The sequence below is a fragment of the Cavenderia fasciculata genome (assembly GCF_000203815.1).
Source record: "Cavenderia fasciculata unplaced genomic scaffold Scf_EUAJFUG02HR96I-5, whole genome shotgun sequence".
Lineage (NCBI taxonomy): Eukaryota > Evosea > Eumycetozoa > Acytosteliales > Cavenderiaceae > Cavenderia > Cavenderia fasciculata.
This window is the reverse complement of record NW_004457624.1, coordinates 1,167,501-1,182,788: the sequence shown is the minus strand read 5'-3', so window position 1 is coordinate 1,182,788 and position 15,288 is coordinate 1,167,501. Positions and strand designations below refer to the sequence as shown.

The 15,288-nt window shown below is 35.3% G+C and overlaps 6 protein-coding genes across 6 annotated transcripts; 5 read left to right on the top strand and 1 right to left on the bottom strand.

Annotated features, from left to right (window-relative positions):
• Positions 1 to 6: 6 nt before the first annotated feature.
• Positions 7 to 3,626, top strand: DFA_11463 (carboxylic ester hydrolase; the record flags this gene model as incomplete). The annotated part of the gene is made up of 6 exons (XM_004350356.1): positions 7 to 142; positions 198 to 323; positions 1,053 to 1,079; positions 1,230 to 1,306; positions 2,164 to 2,800; positions 2,872 to 3,626. 6 exons carry the CDS (start codon positions 7 to 9, stop codon positions 3,624 to 3,626), a joined length of 1,758 nt encoding a protein of 585 aa, XP_004350406.1.
• Positions 3,627 to 4,125: 499 nt separating this feature from the next.
• Positions 4,126 to 6,123, top strand: DFA_11462 (uncharacterized protein; the record flags this gene model as incomplete). Its single annotated transcript, XM_004350355.1, has 1 exon — positions 4,126 to 6,123. The coding sequence occupies one exon, from the start codon at positions 4,126 to 4,128 to the stop codon at positions 6,121 to 6,123; it is 1,998 nt and encodes a 665-aa protein (XP_004350405.1).
• A 130-nt stretch (positions 6,124 to 6,253) lies between these two features.
• DFA_11461 (uncharacterized protein) lies at positions 6,254 to 7,889 on the top strand (the record flags this gene model as incomplete). The annotated part of the gene is made up of 4 exons (XM_004350354.1): positions 6,254 to 6,372; positions 6,590 to 6,632; positions 6,875 to 7,143; positions 7,679 to 7,889. 4 exons carry the CDS (start codon positions 6,254 to 6,256, stop codon positions 7,887 to 7,889), a joined length of 642 nt encoding a protein of 213 aa, XP_004350404.1.
• Positions 7,890 to 10,224: 2,335 nt separating this feature from the next.
• On the top strand, positions 10,225 to 11,746 carry bzpH (putative basic-leucine zipper transcription factor; the record flags this gene model as incomplete). The annotated part of the gene is made up of 2 exons (XM_004350353.1): positions 10,225 to 10,322; positions 10,399 to 11,746. 2 exons carry the CDS (start codon positions 10,225 to 10,227, stop codon positions 11,744 to 11,746), a joined length of 1,446 nt encoding a protein of 481 aa, XP_004350403.1.
• Positions 11,747 to 12,432: 686 nt separating this feature from the next.
• Positions 12,433 to 14,187, top strand: DFA_11459 (cytochrome b561 / ferric reductase transmembrane domain-containing protein; the record flags this gene model as incomplete). The annotated part of the gene is made up of 2 exons (XM_004350352.1): positions 12,433 to 12,610; positions 13,127 to 14,187. 2 exons carry the CDS (start codon positions 12,433 to 12,435, stop codon positions 14,185 to 14,187), a joined length of 1,239 nt encoding a protein of 412 aa, XP_004350402.1.
• Positions 14,188 to 14,560: 373 nt separating this feature from the next.
• On the bottom strand, positions 14,561 to 15,207 carry DFA_11458 (uncharacterized protein; the record flags this gene model as incomplete). The annotated part of the gene is made up of 2 exons (XM_004350351.1): positions 14,561 to 14,934; positions 15,030 to 15,207. The coding sequence occupies 2 exons, from the start codon at positions 15,205 to 15,207 to the stop codon at positions 14,561 to 14,563; spliced, it is 552 nt and encodes a 183-aa protein (XP_004350401.1).
• Between the last annotated feature and the right edge of the window lie 81 nt (positions 15,208 to 15,288).

Sequence of the window (15,288 nt, the reverse complement as noted above, 5' to 3'; positions counted from 1 at the left end):
AACGGTATGTTTGGCTCAACTTTAATTTTCATCAACATTCTAATTAGTATCTATCTATATAACCATATACATCTAGAGTTCAACAAAGTGCACAACCTCATTCAAAGTTCGATAGTCAAGAGACATAGAATTTTAACTCAAAGTAAGTACATTCTGAGAAAGCTGATCTATTTGTTATTCACCCCACTCCATTAGAGACAATGATCCAGTTGTTGATGTGGACCCAGCCATCGCTCAGGCACTCAACAATATTAATATTACATTGGCAACTATAAATAATAATCTAACTACTATGAACAATAATATGGCAGCTATGAATGATGGTATAAACACAATGGCCAACAGAATGGATCAAATGGTTCCAATTCTCAATTTAATCCCACAGATCAATCAATCCATTTCATCATTGTCTGTTCGATTGTCCAACACGGAGAGTCGAGCACAATTCACTAGCCGTCGTTTAATTTAAAATGATATGCCAGTCATCTACAAACAACAACAACAACAACAACAATTTATAACGGTCAACAAATAAATAAATTAATAAATATTAACTGCCAATTTTTTGTTTTTTTTTTTTTGTCCAGTACTATTTTTAAAAGTAGTGCCCTCCCTTTACAATGATAGTGAGTTCAAGGTACCTTGCAAACGTCGTCTTCGTTTTTCCAACTTCAAAGGCAATATTTTTTTAATTTTTTTTGTTTGGTTTGATACTCTCCTCTCCATCTTGAAAGGGGTGAAGGCAAAAAAAAGACATCGGGTGCACTTGGTCCTTTCATAGTTTTTTTTATCTTCTCTCATTTCTTTCTTTTGCTCTTCTATATTTCTGACCCTCTCTCTATCTTTCTTACTTTTTCATTCTTTTTATATTTATATATATATTGTAACATCATTATAATAATTGGTTCCATTCATTATTGACGGGATTAATTCATTATTATTATAACTTTTGTATCATCTTACCGAAAAGTTCAATTGAAGAGAGAGAAATAAAGAAACTTATAAAAAGGTAAGAGAAAGAGAGATATATACTTTAATAATATATACTATAGATATCTCTAGATTGGCGATTGTCACATGTAAAGTAAAAAACAGATAAACAAAAGCCAACAGATAAGATATTTTCAAAAAAAAAAAAAAAAAGTAGTCATCATTCATTGTTCGTAGTCGTTAACGAGACAGTGTGAGAGAGAGAGAGAGAGAGAGAGATAAATCATTTTATTATTTAGTTAGTACGAACTTCAATAATAATAATAGTAGTTTTGAACATCACCAATTATCAATTCACAAAATTGTACAATTAATAGTAAAAAAAGTATTATCAGAATCTAGAAGAGGATAGTAATAATAATAATAATTATATAATTAAAGTAGTCGTTATTTATTTCATTGTGTTTTGTGGTGGTGGTGGTGGTGTCAGATAGGGAATAATTGGTGAGGGAGAAGGAAGGAAGGAAGGAAGGAAGGAAGGAAGGAAGTTAACTGCCTACTGTAGGTTGAAGCTTCGACAGAGAGAGAGAGAGAGAGAGAAAGAGAGTAACCACAAATAATGTGTTCTTATAAGAAACAATCCTTTCAGATATTGATGGATGGTGTGTGTGTGTGTGTGTGTGTGTGTATGCATGGATCGACAGAGGTGTGGTTTAAACAGAGTGAGAGTGTGTGACTTGAAAACGAGGGAAATGGTTCATTATAAATAGATGTTAACTAAACAATTAAACAATCAAATATCAAAAGTTATTGTTGATTTATCAATCGTTGTATCATTACATCAGCAAAAGCAATTATATATATATATAAATATATTATTTAAAGAGAGACAAACAAACAAGACTATTTATTTAGATAAGAGATAATATAGACAAACAAACAAACAGACATTTTCAATTCAAACTTACCAACAAACCTTTTTTCTATTTTTTCATTGGATCAATCATCTATCCTTTTCATCCATCCATTCAACCATCCATCCATCAATTAATTAATTAATTAAATTAAAGTTTTAAATAATATTATTAAAAAATGAAGGATATTCAAGTAGGGATCAATACAATATAAATAATCATCATTATAATCAATCATCTTAAATTCACATTACAAAAACAAATATTAATATTAATATAATTATCTTTCTATTCTATTTATTTAATTTATTTTTAAAAGATGTTTGTAATCATTAGATTATTTAGAACATTGTGGAGATGGAGTCAACTTTATCTTACACTTTTAATTCTATTGTGTGAAAAGGTTGCTCGTGGAGTCATATCGATTGTGTTTAGTGTCATTCCATTCTCATCGTACATTGAGTGCGTTGCGTCGGTCAATAGATACTCGTCCAAGCATATCTACACCGAGGCCGAAAAAGATTTGGACAGAGATGCCATCGAGTTGATTACCAGTCGTGGTTATCCATGTGAAGAACACTATGTCACCACTCCAGATGGATTCATCCTAGGATTGCATAGAATCACCGGTCCTCGTATCAACTCGCCACCACAATCACCCCCAGCTTCACCACGTGACAACGGTCCCAACGGCGCAGACCTCCGTGTTGGCAAACCGGCCGTACTCATCATGCACGGATTCATGCAAACCTCTGAAGCTTGGTTATGTCGTGCTAACCCCGAAGACAGCCTTCCATTCATTCTCGCAGACGCCGGATTCGATGTTTGGCTCGGAAACAATCGTGGCAACAAGTACTCCTTTAAACATACCACTTACACCCCTTCACAAGAACGTTTCTGGAATTGGTCACTCGATGAATTAGTTCGTTATGATCTACCAAGTATTGTTGATGTATGTAATATAAATATAAAACACAAATAATTATAAAGGTATACTAATATACCCTCTCCCTTTAGTTTATTACAGATAGAACTAGATTACCAACCATTTCATATATTGGATTTTCACAAGGAACAGCTCAAGGATGGGCTGCACTTAGCACCAACACAGCATTGGCTGCCAAGATCAATTTGTTTGTTGCGTTGGCTCCAGTCAGCACTGTCAAGGGGTTCAGCAACCCCATGATCGACTCGTTGGCACGTAGTCGTCCAGACTTTATCTTTTTACTGTTTGGCAAGAAGGCTATGCTACCATCGACCGTTTGGTGGAGACAAGTACTGCCAAAAGAGTTTTTCGTGCAATTGATTGACAGCTCGGTCCGATTCCTATTTGGCTGGAAGACACACAACCTCGACGAAGAGGAGAAGAAGATGTTGTACAGTCACATCTTTTCCTATACTTCTGTCAAGTCTGTTGTACACTGGTTCCAAATCATCCAAACCAATCGTTTCCAAATGTTTGATGACGAGCTCCTCGGCATCACTCCCAACGAAAACTCAAACAAAAAGCATCGTTATCATGGTCGTGTCATTCCAGGTTATCATCCAGCTCAGATTCTCACCAAGTGTGCTCTATTCTATGGTGGTCAAGACACTCTACCCAACACTAAAGCCCTTCTCGCTCACCTTCCCAAAGACAAGGTCGTCCTCATCCACGAAGAAGAATCATACGAACATCTAGACTTTATGTGGGGCAAGACCGCTGGCAAAGCTGTATTCTCAAAGATTGTCACTTTGTTACGTGCAAGTAACAAAACTATTGTTGAATCTGATGATGATTAAAAAACAACAAATCAACAAATCAACAAACAATCAATAATAATAATATTCAAAAGATCGAACCATTTTTTTTTAAAAACAAACAAACAATACCGAATAGACAACAACAACAACAACCATAGATAGATAGATAGATTAATTGGAAATACCCAAAATAATGACCGATTCTCAAAAAGGAAAACTAATTGATCACCTTTGCACCAAAACAAAACAAAACAAATCATTTCAATAATACTTAATAATAATAATATTTCCAACAATAATAATAATAATAATTATATATATAATTATATATATATATATATATTACTATTTTGTTGCGCATATCATAATAATATTTAAAAATAAATATAGAATTTGTATTATTAAAACTAAACCCCTCTAAATCTTTGTTTGAAAACTGACTTGATGTTCATTTCTGTAGTTTTCTTTTTTTTTTTTGAAAAAGAGTTAATACTCTTAGTGTATTTATTTATTAAACAAACATCATAGTCGATCAATGATGTTTGTTGGATTACTAAAATCAGCAACAAAGATACCATCTTTGTCAGTTGCTGCTGCTTCAACTATCACCAAAAACATTCATAGTTATAGTAGCAAACTATCATCACTATCATCATTATCAACAACTTGTACATATCATCATACCAACAAATCAACATCAACATATAGATACTTTTGTAGTAGTAATGATCTATCATCAACTATTACATCTACTTCTGATTCAATAACTACAGCCGATGAATCATCAACAACAAAGAAAAAGAAAAGATCATCTAAAAAGACACCAACTTTATCAGAGGATGGTACCATTATAGAACCAACTCCTCGTAAAAAGAGAGCACCTAGAAAGAAAAAGATAGATGTTGAACAAGATAAAGTAGATCTAGTTTCAACTGACTCATCATCATCATCATCATCGTCAACAACTGCAGTATTATTGACAAAACATGAACCTTTACCAGAAGAGATTGGATTCCCTTCAACTGCAGAATCGATCTATTCACATCCACCTGAAACATCGATTAATGTGGACCGATTCACCAAGCCGTACGATGTCATTACAGAGAGTAGTATTGGACCAAAGGTTGTGATGAGAGCTGGTGCTCCGCTCAAGATACCTTTGGGGTTCCCATCGACAATGCCAAAACCATATTACTTTCAACAACAACCTTCACAACAACAAATACAACAACAACAAGAGGTGTTGAGACCAAGATTGACACCTGCCAACAAATTCAACAACTATAATATCAATATTTATGCTGGTATTGATGAGTCGGGTAAAGGTTCGGTATTGGGTCCGTTGGTAGTGGCCATTGTCGTCATTGACCAGCCGACCAGCCAACTATTGCGAGCGACCGGTGTCAAAGACTCCAAGGCTCTAACAAGTGCACAACGTGAAAACCTTTACTCTATCATTACGGAAAAGGCTATTTATTACAAGACAAAGATATTTAGTGCTAGCGACATTGACCAACGTCGAAAAGTACAGACACTCAATCAAATTGAAATGGGTATATTTATGGAGTTGATTGACGGCTTGAAGCAATACTATTACGAGAATGCAAGTAGTGAGCATTTGGCACAGGTCATGATGTCTGACGATACTGATGGCGACCACGCAGATGACAGCAAACCACACCACCGTATCACTGTCGAGATTGACTCTATCGAATCCAACTCGCAAAAGTTCTCATATCCATTGCGTCAGAGATACGCAGGGTTTGCCAATATTGTATGCGAGATTAAAGCAGATATGACGTACACCTCAACTGCAGCCGCATCGATTGTGGCCAAGGTGACACGTGATAAATACATTGAAAACTTGCAATCTCAAGTTGGCGAACCCATCGGATGTGGCTACCCATCCGACGAAACAACCCTCTCCTTTATCGATCGTTTCTATCGTGCAAATGCATTTGATCATCCTGAAGTAAGACAATCTTGGAAAACAATATCAAGTAAAAGACCTGCTCCAAATCAAGTAATTTTACCAAAAATTACATCCGATCAACAGAATATTAATAATAATAATGACAAAAATTCAGTTATTGTTACTCAATCCAATAATATCAATAATAACATTAATAATAATAATAATAATTTCCAGAATATTCTTTTAGCAATTCAACAAGACCTTGGTAAACTAGCCAAAACAATTGAATCACTTACAATGTTGATGTCATCATCATCATCCTCTGGTAATAGCAACAACAACAACAACAACAACAACAACACCGTCGACCACTCCTCTCCTACTACTCCTGTTGTCGTTTCAAATACTACGACAAGTACAAGAAAAAAGAGATCGAGTCATAATAATACTAGTACTAGTGGAAACTTATCCAACACTCTAACTTCCACTGCCCCACTATCCACACCACCACCACCACTACCAACCACCACCACCACCAACACCAATATTAATAATAATAGTAACAAAGAAGTTAATACTGAAGCCGACAACCAAGACGAAGATTCGTACCGATATTTTTAGTCGGGCCAACCGACATGCATATCGGCGCATTTCATTCTTTCGAGGCCAACCGACAACCATATAATAAATCTGGTTGTTTTTTTTTTTTTTTTTCGTCGTGACGCCACACCAATCCTAATTACTATATACTATGACTTCACATGAAACAAGAGTAAAAGGAATGTTAATCTCTCATCATCATTCCTCTATCTCGATCATGGTCGATTATTGGCACAGTCTGGCTCATACGCAGACTACTTTGATACCAAAGTACGTGATATACAGACTATACCGCGACTGCTCGAGAGCAAAAGTCGTATACGTCGTTCTTTTATTATTATTCTATTGCTGACGTTGAAATCGTGACCAAACTTCAAGTATATCAGTTCCCATCCGGTTTCAATTCCCCCTTCTTCTTTACAAAATACTAAATTAAACAACAAGAAAGATATTTGTTTATTATAAATATATATATAATATTTTAAAGAGAGAGAGATAGAGTTAATTTTACAATTTCAAAAAAACAAAAAGTGGGTACGGAAAAAATAATAAAGAAAAAATAACCTTTGTTTGGATTTTTGTTTCTGTGTTTTATAGGAAGGTATCGGGGTAGGAGATAGATAGACTAGATATTATACTCTCCCAGGAACCCAGTAAAATATGATATTGGTATTATAGGTTTGGCCAAAAAAAAAATATCTCTTTTTTATTTTTTATGTGATATCTTTTTTTAATTTTTGTTCTTGTTGTTGTAGCTAAAAATAAATAGTAGTTTTATTGTGTGTGTCGTAAAACTTGTCCATTCTTGGTCGGATCTTTGATTGAAAACCAAGTACATTTAACTCACACCTCATACAAACCATCACATCGTCATACTCTGTGTTCCGTTCGCGATGCACCCCAACATCCAATTCCATTGACTCGCCCCATCTATGATAAAACAATCTATCCAAAGCAAACTCATCAGTCTACGTCAAACCCTGCAAAGGGAAAGATCTGCCATAATTTTACGCGCACGTCACCTCGTCATACAGCTGATTTGTTTGCCAAAAAAAAAAAATCCCCCCTCAAAGCGTCATCAAGTCATGAGCTTTGCTGACCAAAATCACACATATCTCCCATTCCATCATCATCTCTTTGTTCCTACTTTAAGACATCAATAATAATTTTAATTGAATTCGAATCAAATCTCTCATGTCAAATACATTATTGAATAATTGATTAGTCATCATACTAGTAATAAATAAATAATAATAATAATAATAGATAAATTAAATAATAATCAATCAATCAATCAATCAATCAATAGATTTGGATAGATATTCAATCAATCAATCAATCAACCAACCATACACAGGTATCATCACCATCATCACAGTCACCTACAATTTGTAGTTGTAGGTGTAAAAAAAGAACTATAGTTGTGTGTGTAAGTGAAAGCAAGTTTAGTTCAAACAAACAAACAAACAAACAATCATATGATCAATCAATAGTCAGGACTATTACACGCATTGCGTAGTAGTACTACAACAACAACAAACGACAGATAATCCAATAATAGATAGTTTATTTAAAGAGTCGTCAACTCAACCAAAGAAGTGGTGGTGGTGGTCATTACATTCACTTACTCTTCAACCTCCTTTATATTTTGTTGCTATTATATCAACAACAACAACAACAACATCGAGATGCAACAATATCGATCCCTACAACAACATCAACGACTCGTGATAGCATTCCTTCATTCCTTCATCTTTATTCATTCAATTGATCGATGGATGGATTGATTGATTGGATGTTTAGAAATATAAACTCACTCACTCACACTCTCTATCGAGTTGTTGTTGTGGATTGTTTACAATTTCAACCGGCGATCTCCTATACTTGATCATCCTGAACGACACGGTGATGATATATATATTGTGATTAATTAGGAAATATTGGATTTGACATTGCTGACAACACACACAAACAGAACATGATATGTTATGTTCATATCAACAACAACAACAATATCGTGATGAATCATTAGATTTGTAAATTGGCACATACACACTATCACAAATAACAATATCATTCCATTGGTGAACTCAAACAGTGTGTGTGTGGTGTGTTGGTGGTGTTGGGTGTGGTTGGAACAACAAACTCAATATCGATGGGATGGGATAGGATGTGGTGTTTTGGGTTAGGTTGTTACCCAACTACCATACCATTCCACTCCTTCCTTCATCCTAACACCCCCCAACAACAATAACCATAGGGGCCTACTACTACTTGCTGTTGTTGCTGCTGCTGTTGTTGCCCCCAATAACAATACACATCATCATCATCATCAATCACATCAAAGATGTTATGTTATGTGTTTCATTTATTATATATATATTCAGTTCTTTTGAAAAACACATATATACAAATAGTTTTGTTATAACTCCTCTCTCTTACCTGACTTGGTATGACGATTGAATTCAATACAAGCAACACAACTTACAACTACAACTACACCGTAATATTAATAGCTACAATATTGTCACTGCAACTTTGACTCATCCTCTCTTCCTCCTACTACTTTTACTTTTACTACTAGTTGGTAAGATAAGAGTAGTGACGAGGATATGGATAGAGAAGAGAAAAGAGGAGAGGAATTATAGTAATGCCATCATTGTCATAAATAGGATGCGAACAAACCAACAAACCACCCCTACTCCAAAAAAAGGATCAAGTTAGATACACCATAGTCGGATATCCTAAATCCACACCATCCATCCATCCATCCATCTCCCACCCATGAATGAATACATCCAATCGAGCAGATTTATTTTTATTTGTGTCGTGTGTTCAACAACAACAACATTGGTGGTATTGGTGGTATTGGTGGTAGTGGTGGTGACATTGGGTGGTGAATGGAATATTCCATATCCAACAACAACAACAACAACATCATCATCATCAGCATAATCATCATCAAACAACAGCAGTAGCAGTAGCTAGTAGTAGTATAGTAGCAACAAGTCCATATCATTGACAATTACAACAACAACATCATCATCACCATATATTTATCCCAAAATAGAATTATCCTGCTGTATACATATGGAATCGAGATTTGTGTAACGTTTTTTAATTTATTGCTCGATATTTAATCCATCTATCTTGTTTGTTTTGTTGTTTAATTGTAATTGTATAAATCCATTTGTTTCTTGGTTGTTGTTGTTGTTGTTTTGCAATCAATCGGTACTCCTATTAAATTTTATTCTAAAAGTAGATCACATTAAAATAACAATAATAACATCAACATCATCAATCCATACAATATCATCTAACCCTCCCCCTAACCGACCCAACTAGCCATTCAAAACATATTAACATAATATATCCACATACACAAATAATTAAAGAAGAAGAAATAATTATTTATCATCATCATCAACACGAGCAATAGTAACAGCTTCAGTCCATCGGAACCAACCCTGTTTAAATTTAATATTTTATATAATATTCCCTACAACAAGAAAATAATTATCATCTTGTATTGTATCAAATCAAATCAATCCATCCATCCATCCATATACATCAATCACATATTCAAATCAAAATATTTAAATTGAAATTGTGTTTGTTCCACCCATCCCAAAATTAAATATTATTGGATCAATCAAATCAATTATATTATTTTTGTTGTTACTGCTATACCCTTCACAATCCAGTCATATCTCTCTCCAACACCTTTTTTTTTTACAGATCAAATATTAAGATTCTTCAATCAATTTATTAACCAACCCAAATTTTTTTTAATCATTACCCTTTCTTCTCTTCTTTCCCCTTATCCTTTAATTAATATAGAATATAGATCTATCATCTATCAATCATCATCATCATCATCAACAATTTTATATTAACACAATAACAACACTCACACACAACACAACTATAACAACGATATCAATTCAAATCAAATGAATTATATGGTTTATTTTTAAATTTTGATTCCAACTCTAATAATAATAATAATTAAAATTAACAATCCAAGTGTGTAGTAGTAGTAGCAGTAGAATATTTATAATATAATATAATATAATATATATAGATAAGAGAGAAAACAAACAAGTAAATAGACAGATAGAAATGTCTTTAAATCACCACATTATGAATGGAATCAATCATCCCAACCCTGTAAATATGATGATATTCGAGGATGAAGAATTGAAAAAGAAAAAAATAAGGTAAATGGAAACAAAAAAAAAGAATACAAGATCCCATGGAAACTAATTAATCAAATCTTTATTTTTTTATTTGTAGACAAATGCAAAATCGACAAAGTGCAGCACAATATAGAGAAAGAAAGAAAGAGTATTTGGAAAGATTGGAATCGATCGTCGATGGTTTGGAAACAGATCGTAACCAATTACTCAAACAAACAGAAGAGTTGACCACTCTGCAAACGGAAAACAACCAAAAGATATCGGTACTGGAAGAGCAAATCGAACGTGCCAAACGAGAGAATATTGAGCTACGAAGCAAACTTGTTCAGATCCAGGGTACTGGCAGTCCCAACAACAATAATGTGACAATGAAGGATTTTGTCGACGAGCCAAGCATGATGGCTGCAAGCAGCAGTAGTGAGCCGTCCACCCCATCCCCTCCATCATTCCATCAACAACAACAACAGCAACAGCAGCAGCAACAACAACTGCCATCACTCAGTAGTATAAAGAATAGTTTCAATCTTGAAGGTAGATCCATCTTGAATGACAAGCCACATGCTTCGTCATCATCATCAACGTCGTCGCCATCATCGTCGTCGTCGGTCAATGTCCTTACACAAGCCTCACATTTCCATCCACATGCCAGTTTTGGGAACACCAGTAGTCATAATCATGGTCATAGTCATGGCTCGACATCATCCACGTCGACCACTACATCCTCACCTTCATCGCATCATCACGTTGGTGGTCACCATCACGGTCACCACGGTCACCACGGCCACCAACCCTCATCACTGTCACTCTCACTCAACTCGCAGAGTGCATCCATGTCATCACACCTATACCCAGGCAACAGCCGTCACCAACACTCTAAATCAACCGACAATACACATAACAACCCCAACTCTGGTAACAACAGTTTGGCCAACAGTCTCAATAGCAGTGGTGGCGCCAATGGAGGTGGTGGTAGTCTCAACAGCAGCTTCAACAGCAATTCACTTAGCAACTCGTCTGAGAGATGCTTGGACCGTTTTGGCCAAGTCCTCAACATCAACTCACTCAATAGCAGTGGTGAGCGCGATCATGACCAAACACAGCAGATACACTACCCCGGCAGCGGCAGCACATCCAAAAACCAACAACAAAAGCGACAGAGAGAAATGGTCGAAGGCAGTACCAGCATAAACCAACTTTCCAACTCGTTTACAAGCAACAATATCAATAACAATACCTCTTCTTCACCCAGCTTTTCGTCGTCGCTCACCAAGCTACCGTCACTTTCCTCATCGGCCATCTCATCCTACAACACTCCACCCATTGCCTCTCCCTTTTCTTCACTCCTCTACATTGCATCGCCCTCCTCTTCGCCATTGGTCACTTCTTTATCTTCGTCTCCAAGTAATGAATTAACATTTTCAGGTGAAAGACATCATCGTAGATAAAATAATCAAGCAATAATAGTATATACAATCACAACACAATACATACAGTAAATAATTTAAAAAATGACCAGAAAGACTGACTAAAAGATAGCCTGACAATAATAATAATAACCAACCACACCATCCTTTGTATCCAAACTAATAACAATCAATCAATAATCAATAACAATAACAACAACATTATAATATATAAATCATATAAAATAATTGTACTATCATCATCATCATCATTAATGAAACCATACCAACCAAATCAGATCGATTTTCCAAAACAACATTGTCCATCCATCAATCCAATCAACCAATATCAATTAATTTAATTAATCATAACAAGAAATAATAATAATATTTATTGAAACAAGAACCAAAAACCTTTAATTTAATGGTATCAATAAAACAGATAATACCAACACTAAACACTGATTGAATGAAATTTGATTCAATCTTTGCATTGGATATTTCAAATGAATTTAACTTGTATTATTCTTTCTTTCTTTTTAGCCTGGTCTCTTTCTCCATTGGAGCTTGGACGGACATCCAAAACAAACAACAACGAAAGTTCAATGAAACTCGATTTTTTAGATGATCAGTCCATAAACCTTAATTTGAAAGAAAATGAGGTGTCTTTTGAAGAGGTTGGTATTGATTTAAAAGTTTAGGGCCAAGCGAATGTTCCGTTCAGAACCATGGAACATCCTATGCACATGGCATCACGATCAGCAAAGACAAGACCAACAGGTCATGTTATAACCAACTTTTTCGTCTCATTTTTCACTGGCGTCGTCGAACGTTCCATTCGAAAAATTGGAGTAAAATATCCAACTGGCACTCAGAGCAAGACGTTTCAAAAAAAATCAAGAAATGGTATTTATTTTAGTAAATCGTTAGAGAGATTTTTAGATGGATGGGCAGAAACAAGCTACAACCATTCATTTGAGCTTTTTTTTTTTATTTTATCAATTACATCATCACATATAACACGACCAATTGTATCACAAAGATTTATAGAGTTTAATCTTAATACATCATCGTCGATACTCTGTACCCACCCACTCACTCACATTACCCACCGTTCTCACCATTATTATTTATTTTTCACACGCACACGAACGTCATTCTAAGTACTTTGTTGTTTGCGTTGTGTTTAATTAACCTGCTGGTTCATTCTTCTTCTTCTTCTTCTTTTTGTTGTTGTATTTCAAACAAAGATGATGTTTATTAAATCAATTCTATCAATTTTCATTGCAATCTTTGTTATTGCATCACAAGGTAAGAAAAGAAATGAAAAGAAATGAAAAGAAAATAGACGATGATATTTGTTGATTTGTGACACTTAAAACTAACCACCATCTTTCTTTTGCTTTGTATATATATATATAGGAACATTTAGTCCACAATTATTATTAGATCAAGCATCAGGACTAACTATATCATGGGAGATTTTAAATAGTACCATTACATTCCAAGCATCGATTAACCAACAAAGTTGGTTTGGTTTGGGATTCCATTGTGTTGGGTGTTCGTCGGACCAACCCATGCAAAATGCTGATTTTGTCGTTTCAACATTTGGAGGCAACGGGCCAACCGATTTGATCGTGTGGGATATGTTCTCTAATCCGGGCTACCCCGACAAATACATGCCAGTCAACGACACTTCGATTGCTGGTGGAGAGTACAATATCTTGTTTGCATCGGGCTACCAAACCGCCGACTACACAGTCGTCACCTTTTCACGTCTCCTCGACACTGGCGACAATGTGACCGATCACACCATCGTACCAGGTCCACTCGACTTGGTATGGGCATACGGCAGCTCCAATGAATTCGAATTCCACAATGGCAACGCCGGTCGTGTCACCGTCGACCTTACCACCGGTCAAGGTACCGTCAACAACGGTCCAGACTATGTAGACTACCACGCCGCCTTTATGACAGTTGCCTTTGGTTTGTTGATGCCATTTGGTGTGTTTGTAGGTCGTTATCTCAAGGCTCACATGTGGTGGTTCCCACTCCACATCATTATCCAATCGATCGCCACCATCTTTGCCATCATCGGCTTCAGTTTGGCACTCAAGATGGTCGGTGGTCTCCACTTTACCACTGTCCATGCCATCATGGGTTTCATCACGCTCTGTCTCATGATGCTCTCGGTCCTGTTTGGCGCACTCAGCCATTTCCTCTGGGACCCACTCCGTAAGAAAATCCCTCTCTTCCCTGATATTATGCATTGGATCGGTGGTCGTTTAGTCGTACTCTGCGGTATCGTCACCATCATCCTCGGTATGGTTCTCTACCCAGTGCCACAAGCCCTCATCGTTGTCTTTGGTATCACTGTCGGTCTCTACTTTTTCGTCATCCTCTTTATCGACATTTATCACAAGGTCTACCCAGACACTATTGTTGGTCATGGTCATGAAACTCAAGGTTTACTTACCAACTAACTATCTAATAATCAAAACTCGTCTAAAAATAATATTATCGACCAAGACGACCAGGATCAACAACTATCATCTGTTGATGATGATCATCATCATCAACAACCAACAATCGACCAACTATAACAACAATAACATATCATCATGTAAATTCACCATTCATTAATTAACTTTTAATAATAATCATAATAATAACAATACTATTGTAATAATTTGGATGATCTATAATTTTCCAAAAAAAAGAAAAAAGGAAATAAAGTATAGGAGTACTATTACTTTTTATAATATAATATATATATATATACAAAATTGACACTATCAACCATTTATTATTGTCATCCAAATGAATTAAAGTAAATTAATTAATTCACTTTTTTAATTATACTTTTGCCTTTTTCTTTTCTTTTGGTGATTTATCAGCAGATGATTGTAAATTATTATTATTATTGGATATTCTATTTATAGATGGTGATGATCTTAAAGTAGTTGTCGTAGTAGTCGTTATAGTATCATCGTCGTCATCGTCGTCACCATCCTCATAATCATCTCTTTTAACTTTTTTACCTTTTTTGTCTTGTGTTGTTGTTTTCTTTCTATTATTATTATTATTACTATTATTTGTGGTTGTTGAAGTTGTATTGATATCGTCAGGAGTCATAAACCTTATTGCATTTTTACTCAATGCTCTTATCAAGACATTGGTTTCATCATTTTTAACGTAGTGATTCCCCGGTGGACTAGTATTGTGTGAAGCTATATATACAGGTAGTGTCTGTCACATATATATATCAATAAATGTTGTCAATGAATGTTGTCGTTGTTTGAATGATCAGTTCTTCTTCATGTACCTACCTTATTTTTAGTGGCAGGTGAACTATTTGGAGATACGTATTTAGTGAATGCACCACTCGAAGGTAACGATGAGAGCACCGATGATAACAAAGCATCAGGTGATGACGACAAAGTTGGCATCATCCTCGAATTGTCATTCAACGACTGCATTATATGATCGTTATCATCTTCCATTGTTTATATATATATGTTGTTGGTGTTGTTGTTGTTGTTGTTGTTGTTGTTTCAAAAAATAGAGTTATCTATATTATCTAT